The sequence below is a fragment of the Peromyscus californicus genome, unplaced genomic scaffold (assembly GCF_007827085.1).
Source record: "Peromyscus californicus insignis strain IS unplaced genomic scaffold, ASM782708v3 Scaffold_10__1_contigs__length_136768540, whole genome shotgun sequence".
NCBI lineage: Eukaryota > Metazoa > Chordata > Mammalia > Rodentia > Cricetidae > Peromyscus > Peromyscus californicus.
Genome location: NW_026294391.1, coordinates 89,328,836 through 89,341,126, shown reverse-complemented (window position 1 = coordinate 89,341,126; position 12,291 = coordinate 89,328,836). Strand labels below are relative to the sequence as shown.

The 12,291-nt window shown below is 41.1% G+C and overlaps 1 protein-coding gene across 2 annotated transcripts in view; it reads right to left on the bottom strand.

Moving 5' to 3' along the window:
- The window catches only part of Rnf128 (ring finger protein 128), a 109,443-nt gene that overhangs the window by 45,943 nt on the left and 51,209 nt on the right, over positions 1–12,291 (bottom strand). Inside the window, exon 1 of one of the 2 annotated variants that reach the window (XM_052736595.1) lies at positions 9,314–10,034. The exons of the other annotated variant lie outside the window; for it this stretch is intronic. Coding sequence (XP_052592555.1) covers positions 9,314–9,797 — 484 coding nt within the window. The 5' untranslated portion in view covers positions 9,798–10,034. Of the gene's footprint in view, positions 1–9,313; positions 10,035–12,291 lie in introns of those variants that run through there. 2 annotated transcript variants of the gene reach the window in all.

Here is a 12,291-nt window from a genome sequence, read left to right as displayed (position 1 = left end):
ATTTATGGTTCTATATGTACAAAGGGAGGCTAAAAGTTTTAAATATAAAAGAAAATAGAAGCATTTCATAACAAAATAGGAAGACCCAAAACTTTCAAGTTCTTTAGAGTTGGAGTCTGATTTTTACATATGAAAAAAAATCAATTAGTGTTTAGAAGAAGGATGCAACCTAATAATCATATAACTACATTCAAAAGGCCAAAAGCAATTCCTAAATTCTCAGTCTGTAAATCATTCTATAACCACATGTTCTTATTATATTGCAGTATTAATTCTTTCTTTAAGCTTTACCAAACTATTGGAGGATTGAGGTTTTCTTAAGAACAATTTTTCTGATTACAAAAGTAAAATTTATTCATACCAAGAAATCAGAGAATACAGAAAAACAAGGAAGAGGAAAATAACCTGTAATTTCACCACCAATGTTAATAATATGGTGTTATTTTCTTTTTAAATGCCAAGATAATGTTAATTGCAGGCAGCATTTGTCTAAGCCACTTCAATGTTTTCTCTGAAATGGTAATGTCTAGCAAGATCATAAAGGCACAACCAATTTTAGTGCTGTCATCTTTCAGAAAAGGTCAAATTGAATAGAGTTAACTGGAAGTTGCAGATTGGTACCTAACTTGATTGTTCAAGTGTTAAAACCAAGTGATTCACAATTAGATTCTGAACCCAATAACCTCCAATTACATCTGGTTTCCCACTGCTCAACATGAATCACCAGACTCTGTCTAGCTAAAAAAAAAATCAATATTGTAGTTAGTCTATTGGCAAATGCAAGCAGAACACATACCATGACGCACAGAAGGCCATATACAGCTGAAAACGAGAGAGAGTAGGAAGAGGACAAAGGACAAAAGTCTCATTCAGAGCTGCAAAGTGGATATTGTAGAGCAGAGTGGAGCAACTGGGAACTGTCTTAGTACCCCTGTTAAAACACACACACACACACACACACACACGCCATGTATTTGGTAATAAAATAACACCCTATGCCGGGCAGTGGTGGCACACACCTTTTATCCCAGCAGTGCGGCAGAGGCAGGCGGATCTCTGTGAGTTCGAGGCCAGCCTGGTCTACAGAGCAAGTTCTAGTACGGCCAGGGCTAGACAGAGAAATCCTGTCTCAAAAATAAATAAATAACACCTTTCAAATGTAGAAGAGTATAATCACTATACTGCTTTTATGGCTGATTGGGCTATCACATACTACAAGGGGACCGTCTCTCAAGCGGCACAATTAGTAATTATGGTACATCAAAGTTTTTTTACATTGGGCTATTCTATTATCTTTTGGGATTTGATATTATTTCATTTTGTTGAGTTAGGTGCAGGTTACACAAGGGCTTTCATTTGTGAATAACCCATTGAGCTATGAGCTTATGATTCATGTACCTTTTTAGTATGTATGCTATACTTCACTAAAATTTATAAATTTTCGCACTCCTTTTTCCAGTGCTGGATCTCCAACCCAGTGCAATCCTCTCTGAAAATACAAGGCACCCTATCAAAGTTTGGAAAAACTCCAGTGATGTTTTAAAGTTGGGTGGACAGAAATTTTTCTAAAGCTACGTCAATCAATGAGGTACAACTTCATCAAGCAAAAGGGAGCTGGGAGAAAATCTCCACTGCAAAAAAGACATCACCTCTAGGAGTATTGAGAGGAGGGTAACTAAAGTACAAATGCTGAGCAAATCCTTCAAAGGTGGCTAAGGATATAAATCAGTTGGTAGACAGCCTGCCTAGCATGCACAAAGCCTTGGGTTTCATCCTCTGCACCCACTGAGCTTGGTGGCACACCCCTGTAACCCCAGCACCCTGGTGGTGGAGGCTAGAGGATCAGTATTTCAAGGTCATCATGGGTTCCGATGTTGAAGGTTGGCTTGGGATACACCATACCCTGTCTCAGAAAAAGAAAGTATTTCAAAAGAACAAAGTCATAACATACAATGCACACGGGGTAGTAGAAAGCACTTTCAAACTGGTGAGTCTATCTTTCTGTAAACATTTCTGGGGAACATATTTTTGTTTGAACCCATGTAAATCATACTGTTCTTCATCCCACCATTGCACTTCCTTCCTGACAGCTAGTGGGAGAGAGGTTCAGTCCCCTTCCCTAGTCAATTGCCATGACCTTCAACGAGAAGAGAACTTGCTTCTCAATTTTACCCACACAAGGAAAATTTGTAATTAAAAGCATTGAGTTTTGATACAGGGCTGTAATTGTACACAGTACATATGTAGAATTAAAAAAATAATATATACTTAGGAAAAGAAAATTATGGTTAAAACACTAAATGGGTTTTATATGTCATTTTAATATGACAAATGGGTTTTACTACAAACTTGTATGCCTTTTAAAAATTTTTCTGAATATTACTACCATGACATTAATTATAATAAATTAACTACTCTGGTAAAAGTAAAATAAAATGCTATACCCATACACAGAAAATTACATAAGAAAGACTACTAATGGTGTTTACTTCTGGGCTAGGGAATGTTGAATAATTTTCTTTTTACATTTTACCTATACTTAGCTCTGTAATCAGAAAATAACAAAGAAAATGTATGTATGTACTATGTATACTCCATTCCTATATTACAACTCAGTGCTTTTAATTACAAATTTTTATCATTTTAGAAGTGGGAACATAGAGGTTCAGTGTGATAGTATATATGTGATAACACATATTTTCTAGAGGTAAAGGGGCTAAAGTCCTTCATTATGTGCACAGAAAACAATGTGCTCATCCAGCTGCATTTCCTTTTGTAAAGGTGGGATCATTTTATGCTGGGAAATTCCAAGTTCAACATGTTCAATGGAAGCATTTTCATTGGAGACACAAGTTGAAGGCTGGCACAAATAGTTTTTTAAACATTCAAAAACAGCATAGTTAGGTAAGCACAACGTAAAAACTCATATGTGTCATCATTTTCTTGTTACTCAGGTAATTTTGTTAAAAATCCATAGAGTTTAGTCATTATGTTGGTCACTATAGAAACTAAGGAGCCTGTAGTTCGAAGTATTTCTCTACTCTTATCATATAGTCTCCCTGCTATGAAATCCTCAATCCTTTAACAGAGTATGCTATTTACTCTATTTTGCATATGCAGACAAGGAACCCAGTTAGTTATGCTCAATAAAATGAAGTCCAGTTTCTAGTCCTAAGATACTGTTCTAGCGGATCTTATGACCCTCTAGCATTTGACTTCTTGGGTGTTTAGGACGATTCAAAAAGCATTTTGTTTTTGTTTTTCAAGACAGGGTTTCTCTGTGTAACATTCCTGGTTGTCCTGGAACTTGCTCTGTAGACCAAGCTGGCCTTGAACTCACTGAGATCTACCTGCCTCTGCCTCCCGAGTGCTGGGATTAAAGGTGTGCGCCACCACCCGGCTCAAAAAGCATTTCTATAAAGTACATCAAGAAGAAAGGTTCTCCTGAGGAATCTAAAGATTAGAAAACATTAAAATGACTACCACCTAGTAGAAAGGCAAAATATGTAAACAAATAACAACAGACAAAAGGCAGAAAGGATGAGGAGAGATCAAGTGCTGTCTAAAGAAAAGTTACTTGTTTCAGGCGTGCGCTGTAGCAGGCAGAGGGAAAAATTGTATAGCACCACCACAACTGAACCTCAGATATGTGTGCAATTACTGTGTGTTAATTAAAAATGAAACTGGCTGCCTTGGTGGCCCATGCCTGTAATCCCAACACTCAAGAGGCAGAAGCAGGGGGATCTCTGTGAGTTTGAGGCCAGCCTCACCTATCTCTCTAATTTCAGGCTACCCGGGCCTACATGGTGAGACCCTGTCTCAAATTAAGTAAACAAGCTAAACAGTTTTTAAAGACAACATATTCTAAACAATAAGGAAGCATCTGTGCTGAAATTTGAAGGATGGGTGGGTTTCTGAGCTGCAGAGTTGGAAGAATAATAGCAGAAGTACACTCAACTAGCAGGTTCAAGAGCTTGCTGATGACTGGAGTTGGATCCCCAGGCCCCGGGGTGAAGGAGAGAATCGACTCTGGGAGGTTGTCCTCTTTCACCACATACTCACAATAATTTTAAAAATGATTAAAAATGACCATTTAAACAAATAATACTAGGAAAGTATTGGTGAAATTATTAAGGCCACTCCACATAGTTAAAAGGGAGATTTATTTAGTGGCGTAACTTACAAATGAAGGGATAGGTAACAGGGTCTGGGAAAGACGCAGCGCAGTCCAGCGGTGTTCTCTGGAGAACTCTCCTCCGTCTACCTCCAGCATCTAGGGTCTTTAGGGCCCTCTCTTGGCCCCGCCTTGTAGGCGTGATAGTTGACAAAGCCTCAATGGGGGTTGGAACTTCCAGATCAAAGCTGGAATGGCTACCCACTACAGGAAAGGATAGAGTACATTTCAGTATCAAAGAGAAGAGGAATATAAAGTTTTCAAAGCACTTTGGGACCAATTTATTAAGTTGTATACGCTATGTGAGTAATGAATTGTAAAATGTATAAGCAATGGCATTTCTGTGATCAGAGCTGTGCTCTGGTAGCAGCATGGAAGAACTGTCTGCAGGAAGAAAATGACTGGAGGCAAAGAGACCAATCGGGAAGCTAACTGCTGCTCTCCAAGAGAAGGCATGGAAACTGAAAGCAGGGTATTAATTATCACAAGAGAGAAGGGGACTGTGTGACAGTATTTAAAGTGATAGCATCAACTTGATGCCACAGCTGTTCATGAAAGAGCCGGGAGCTGTGAGGCAGAGTGCAATGTAAAAGAAGTGGTAGGTGAACTGGCTAATAAAACAGGGAAGCAAGAGACTGGGAGAAGTCCAAGCGTGGCTCACAGCGTCAAATACAGTACTGCAGAGGTATGAAGGGCACATCTGGAAATGGCAGTGGTATTGCACACTGGCAAATCATCACCACCTCCAATCAACTTATTCTACTGGGAACGTTACTATTTTAGAAGAAAAGAAAAAAAAACGAGTCAAGCAGGGATTGGGACAGGGATAAATCAGTAGAAAACAGTTTTTCAGGGTCAGGCCTGGTGGCACACACCTTTAATCCCAACACTAGGGAGGCAGAGGCAGGCAGATCTCTGTGAGTTCAAAGCCAACCTGGTTTACTGAGTGAGTCTGCTCAAACAAACAAACAGTTTTTCAAAGTCCTTTTTGAATGGAATAAAAAATGGTAGCTTAACTGAGAAGAAGCTATTAAAGAAAAGAATTTCAAAGCTTGGAAGATGAAAAGTTTTTCCTTGTGAAAAAAAAAAAAAAAACAATTCTGCCTGATATCCTCTATGCCTAGAGGGTTTAAGCTGAGATTGTGAGTTATGTGGACTTTGAAGTACTGGAGGCTGCTCATTTTTACATTTTCTCCTCTAAACATAGGATTCCATTTTCATTTTATAAAATACATTTAACGAGCTTACTGGGATTAAAAAGAACATTTCATCAACACTATCTAATTTAATCTGAGCAACCTCATGAGGCTTTTTAAAAGTTCTTTTTATGCCGATCATAGATAAGAGAGAAGGCAGAAGTAAAAGAAATGCCCTAAAGATTAGAAAGAGTAAGTGGCAGGCCCCCATTCTCTTAACTAATGTACTTCACTATCATTCAACAAAGTATACAAGCAACTTTTATAGACTGAACTGTTTGATGAAAGAGCACCCCATCATTAACTTACACTGTTTAGTTCATTCATTTTCTTTTAAATAAAGCCCTCAGGAACAAGGTTTCTCCTGTCACCTCTTCGCACATGTTTCAAGTTCTCGTAAATGTGTCACAGACGATGAAGGTTGTAGCTCCGCATGGGCCCTTCAATACATTCATGCCTGCTCATCTTGATGCAAGGAAAACTGTACAAGCCAGTACACAGATCACTTCAACCCGCAGGCTGTGCTCAATTAGACAGCAGGCATGGCTTAGGCCCATCTGCTTGATCTGAGAAAGAACAGTAAGTTGTGCAATACAGAAAGCATGCTTCACATACTTCATCGTGAAAACCTACATTTCAGATGGCTTCAGTGCTTACTCTCAATTCTGGCTGCTTCTCATCGCATTTTCATATTTGAAGTGACTCTGAATAATTAAACTTTGCTAGCAAATTTTCCTCAGAATTTTTATACAGATTTCTGGATCAATTTGGTTGAAATCTATATATTCAGGCATTCCACAGCAAGCTATTACTTCACATGTATCCTTTTTATCTATGTGAAACAGGGTTTTCTGAATAGCTTGTAACCAAAATAAAATACAGACATAAATTGCATGGGTTAATAGTAGACTATGTTTTGTGGGTTTGTTTGTTTGTTTTTTGAGGCAGGCTTTCTCTGTAGAGCCTTGGCTGGCCTTGAACTCTGTTTGGGATTAAAGGTGTGTACCAGCATGCCCAGCTAACAGTAGACTACCTTTTTGTGAAATTTTGTAATCTATTAAGAAAATTGCTTCATTGCCTTAATTGATTGCTCACATATTGTGGAATTTCTCTCAAAATAAATAAATAAATGAATGAATAAATAATTATCAAGTAATGGTTCTGCCAGGCATGATAATGGCCTGTAATCCCAGCACTTAGGTGGCTGAAGCAGTAGGATCAGGAGTTTTCAAGGCCAACTGACTCTCATTGGAGTTGGAAGCCGCTCTGGGCTAGACAGTGAGATCTTGCCTCCAAAACAAACAAGTAAACAAAACAAAAGCAGTGGTTTGAAACCACTTGTTTCAATCACCTGAAACAATGTATGTTTAAGATTTTATGGTTTTGATAGGGGAGAACATAAATATTCTGTACAAATTCAAAGGACAAATGATTCAAGTGTACCCCTTTGACAGTCTGAAGATGGAGGTTGTAAACAAAGAAGACAGCAATGGCTTTTCCATATTTGGTGCTCCTGGGTAATCCATAATGAATTAAAACAGAAACTTCAGTCCTACCTATCCACCACTAGGATCCAAGGCATTTTTTTAAACCAAATGTTGAAAAGGAAGCCCTAGATTTGTTCTCGGGAGAGAGAAACGCAAACAGCACAGTACTTTCCAAATACTCAAAGCAAATGTGAATACAGTGGCTTCTCTCTATGTTGAAAAGTAGTTTCCCTAGAAGTTCAAGAGAGAAATGTCTTTCTATGCCTCAAAAGAATTTGGTTAGCTTGTTGGGTAGCTAACAGCACTACCTGTTCTACCATCGATTTGGATAATACAAAGCTTTCAAAGTATCCAAATCGCACATTGCCCTTGTAACTTCCTTTATTCACATTTGAGATCCTGAAACACAATAGACCTAATTAGATTTTCAAGCTATCCATGTCTTCAAAATGGTAGCTGAATAATTATACATTTGCGAATTCACTTTTTGCTTCCTTTTATCATTAATCTATTATACAACTAACATTTATGGCTGTTTATCATCTGTTACCTGGCTTATCTATTATCTTTAGTAATCATCAAAACATAAATATCATCTTCATTTTACAGACAGGGAAACCAAGACTCAGTAAGGTTAAATAATCTGTCCAAGGTCACAAAACTATTGTGTTTTAAATCCAGAATTGGATTGCCAATCTTGACTGTTTTCCCTCCTACACTATGGTGTCTGTCAATGTGGAAAGCCTAGCACATAGTAGGAGCTCAACAAAAGTTAATTTGTCTCCTAAAACTATCAGATAAATATCCTCAGCAGGAGTACAGTAGCTCAATGAGGCACTCTCTAAAATAAAATATATTATTCAACTGGAATTCATTCATGCAAATGAACCTCATTTGGAGAAGACTAAGCCAAATCCTTGTAAAATCAGATAGCCAAATAAAGACTTTACATTTTCCTAAGCCTCATTATTCAACTTTAGTAGCCTTTAAAATGTAATTGCATTCTAATCAATGTATTATCTAGGAAGCATGCAGTTTGCTCCCTTAATCAATATACTAAATCTAAGAACTGCAGCATTTTAGAGCTGATCCAGACCATAGTGTTCTCTCATCTCAGCTGTATCTCTGCATGCTCTGCCAACTCGGTGCCCACCCTCTACACCTACAGTGGACATGTAACTTGTACAAGGTCATCAAGCTGAGCCAAGCAAAGGGGCTTAGAGGAACTCAAATCTCTGGAGTTCCAGTTCAGTGCTCTCTCCATTATACCACACATCCACTCAATGCAAGTGCTCTTCAGGCAGGGCCAATGGTACTACTGTAAGCAAAACACAAATTCTCACGCATTTAAATAACTAAATTCCTTTATCCAGGGACTCCTAAAGAATTCTCCCTATCTGTTAACCTTTATTTAGTTGCACTGTCCTAGACTCATGAAGGTTTTATTTCATTTTACTCTAGAGGCAAACCTGTGGATAATCGGTTTCTTATTATCCTGTCTCATTTGACTGATGAGAGTACCAAGACTCAGAGTTCAGATAAGTTGCCCAAGGTCACAGGACTAGTAAGCACCAGAGCAGAAATTTGAGTCAAGGTCTGACTCTAGGCCCGGCTCCTAACAGCCACGAAATATTGTTACTTGTCTCTTCCATTTTTCTCTCCTGCTCTTTTTTCTCTTTGTCCTTCAGGGCCTGGGATCACAAATCACAAAAGGGAGGTTTCTGGAAGTGCGGCTTAAGGGGGTAAAATAGTCGTCCCCCCCTCCCCGCCATGCCCACACATTTCAGAAGTACCTGGACTACTTTTACAAAGTCTGGGCCTTTATTTCTTCAGTAACACTAATCACCTGCTTTGGAACTCAAGAACCTAAATCAGATTTGTCAAGAGGCAAACAAAAGCACTGATAACAAGAAGTACTTGGGATCCAAGACCACTGGGCAGAGAACTCCAAAGCTAAAGTTTCCACAAAAAAATGCAACGAGGTTAACCGAGTACTGTAACATAATCTTGTACTTGATAGGTAGGAAATGTGAAGAGAAAGCAGACCGGGGAGAAAAATCCGTTTTTTTACTCCAAAGAGATTCCCAGGCAATGATGTTCTTCCCTCAGAGTTTAAAAGCCAAAGTCCACCCTCCCATACCTTTAATCCCAGGCAAAGCACCCTTCTGAAACACCAGGAAAAGACGCAAAACCCCCGCGGTACCAGCCTCTGCGCCCCCCCACCCCGCCCCGTTTGTCTTACTCTTTTCCACCAGAGGCAAATTAAATTCTGAAGGAATTTTTTTGCACCCAACCCCCACACCTGGCGAATCTCGGGAGGACCCTGCTCTACTCAGAGGGGGCAAAAAGGGCACCCTTTTTCCAAGTAAGGGGATGAGGGAGGCGAGCAGTGAGAGAAACTGGGGAAACTGGTTACGTAGAGGTTTGAAGAGGTGCAAATTAGTAGCTGCACTCACCCGGGTGAGACATGGGGATGACTTCATTGCGGGTCCCAGGGAAGTTAAAGATGACGGCTCCAGAAGCCCCTCTCTCATAAGCCAGATGGATCTTGTCCGCGAAGGTGCAGCCTCCGCCGCGTTGGATGAGGGCCAACCAAGACACTTGCACCGTGCTTCCCCAAACCGTGGGCACGGTGAAATTGGTGTGCGGGTTACAGGCGTTGAGCGCCCCGGGCCCGTCGGGCGGTACCAGGACCCCGGAGACGGGCTCCAGCGGCGAGTCCTGGCCGTACACGCCCTCCTCGCTCAGCTCCCACACCGTGCGGTTCACTCCGGTGTGCGGAACCCGCCAGGACACGTTGAGGTACGCGGTCCACACGGCTTCGGCGCCCCGGGAGCCGGGTGCGTGCGGACTCAGAGCCAGAAGGAAGCACCAAGCCAGCAGCCGGGCAGCTCCGCAGGCGCCGCGGCAACTGACCCGGGTCCCGGGCGGCGGCCCCATGGCGCGCGCTCGGCGGGAGACCCTGGCCGGGGCTAAGTGCGAGCCAGGTGGGGAGCAGCGGGCGGCCAGCAACGGGCGAGCGGCCAGCGAGGTCGCAGGCTGCCGGCGGGCACGCAGCGGCGGCGGCCAGGCTACTGCAGACGCAGCTCCCACCCGCAAGCGCTAGCGATGCTTGCTCGCGACTGCCGCGGCCGCGTCGGGCTCTGGGACGCTGGGGCGAAGCTCCGCCCAGCCAGCTGGGGGTAGAGGTGGCTGGGAGGGAGAGAGGAAAGGACACTGCGGGATCCGCCTCTTAAAAGGGTCACCGGGTGGGAAGGCATTACCGGAGGGACTCTTGAGGTTGGGCAGCCAGGTGTGTCGGGTCCTCTTGGGGGAAGAATGCAAGGGCGGCGAGGAGCTGGAGAATGCGCCAATTTGGGAGCTTTCAGTTCTGATTGGGATTGGAGTCCCTTTTGAAAAGCAGGAATACCGTGTTCCCTTTCATTTGCCTGAAGGGGAGTTTGGGCTTTAAGGTGGGAGAATGGGAAAGCACTTCTGAAAAGCCGCAGGTCCGAAGTGTGTGAGATCTGAGTAGGTGGACAGTGCTGGGGTTAGATGTTCCTGGTTTCAACAGGAAGGACAAGCAAAGCGCGTCCTCATTACTCCCTTTATTTAATTATTTTCTTAGTGGCCACAAATGGTACATTTCTCTTTACCTGATCTCAGCAAGCGCTATCTGTGTGAGACTGTCTTTCCTACAATTACTCCAGGTTAACACACTGCACCAGATGCCTCTTGCAAGCAATCTTGATAGTCAAAACAGAATTACCATCTTCACACATCTCAAAACCAAGCCTTTTTTTTTCACCTTCCACAAATCAGGTTTGACCTAACTGATATTCCAGCACGATTCAAGATCTTAACTAGATTACCTTTATTCTCTTGACACCAACTAGAATGAGGCTGACCCATCTAGACAATTCACCCGTGTCACTGTTGGATATGATTTACTTCAGTAGATATTTCTATCAATACTATCAATGACTACATTTACTGGATTCTCAAAAATGTGCATGGAAATAAGCTGAATTAATATACCTGGTGACAGGCAGTTCAGAATTTATTTATGATTTTGATTTTTGGACAGCTTCTCCCTATGTAGCCTTGGTCAGCTTGGGACTAAGAAGAGGAGGCCAGATTCAAAGTTGGGGCAATCCTCTTGCCTAATTGAGATTACAGTTAATTAAAGGCATGTGCTGCCAGGCCCAGCTTCTGAATAGTCTTTAACCTTTAGAGTTTATTTCTCTATTCCTCAATTTCTCCATCAATTGTAAAATGGGAGTAATAGTAATGACCTCATGGAATTGTTCAGATGGTTAAAAGTCTTCACACAAAGTGCTTAGGACCCTGCTTAGCAGAGTGTGAAAATTATGTTAAATATTGTTACTCGACAAGCTTAGGGGCACAGGAGGTCTATAATATTGAGGTTGTTACCTTGCAGTTGTCAATCGGAGGCAATGATGTTTACGAGTTGAGTCTTAGTTACTGTCTTGGTTCAGTCTTATTTCCAGCATAACATTCCCAAACACTCCCTTCTCCAAATCCTTGGCCCAGCATTTACTTAACAGTATTTCCCAAGATTAAGTATAGCTTTATTCTATTCCTGATATTCTTAGGACCCCAAAGAAACCTAGAGGACAATTAACACCATCTATCAAACACCAACTAAAATATAAGTAAGTGATTATTCTGTGAAACATGAACCTTGAGTGTTAAGAGGAACTTTACGAGCCATTTAGGGTAGGTATGGAACTAGTGGAAAAATACCGCCCCCAATATCAATGCTGTTAACCTTTGAGATTTAAATTCCCAAACAAAAAGCAGGGTAGTATCATCCATTTTAAGAAATAGTATAATCCCAGAAATTGAATTTGTTAATGAAAAACACTCAAAGTATAATTAATATTACTTGAATGAAAATCAACTATATTATTCTTTGAAGAGAATGTGCTCAAAAGAAAGGAGATGTTTTGTAAGATATCTAAAAATATGAAGAGATGTTTATTCATATTATCCATTTATTACTCCTTAAATATTTATCTCACATCTACTATATGCTATGAACTAAATGTAAGTCAAGTAAAATATCAACTATACTTTTTAAAAGCTCATGAAATTAATGTCGAAGAGTAAGAAGCGATTGTTGCATTACTCAGTAATGTATGCATATGGTACTGCCTCTATAATAAAGGTCTATGCAGACCAATAGTGGATAATGGAGAAGAGCCCCTAACACAGACTAGGAAATCAGGGAAAGTATACACCTGGGCTGAGCACAAGAGGACTACTCTTTCTAGGTAAAGGGCAACATAAGAGAAGGCATGGAGACCGGAAATAGAAGTGCTGGAAACCTGCAATTACAGCAGACCTTCTAAGTGCAAAATGGTTGAAACCTAGTGTGTGAAAAGGAAGGTCATACAAGTGCAAATGAGAAGTCCGAGAAGTTCAGTGCCAG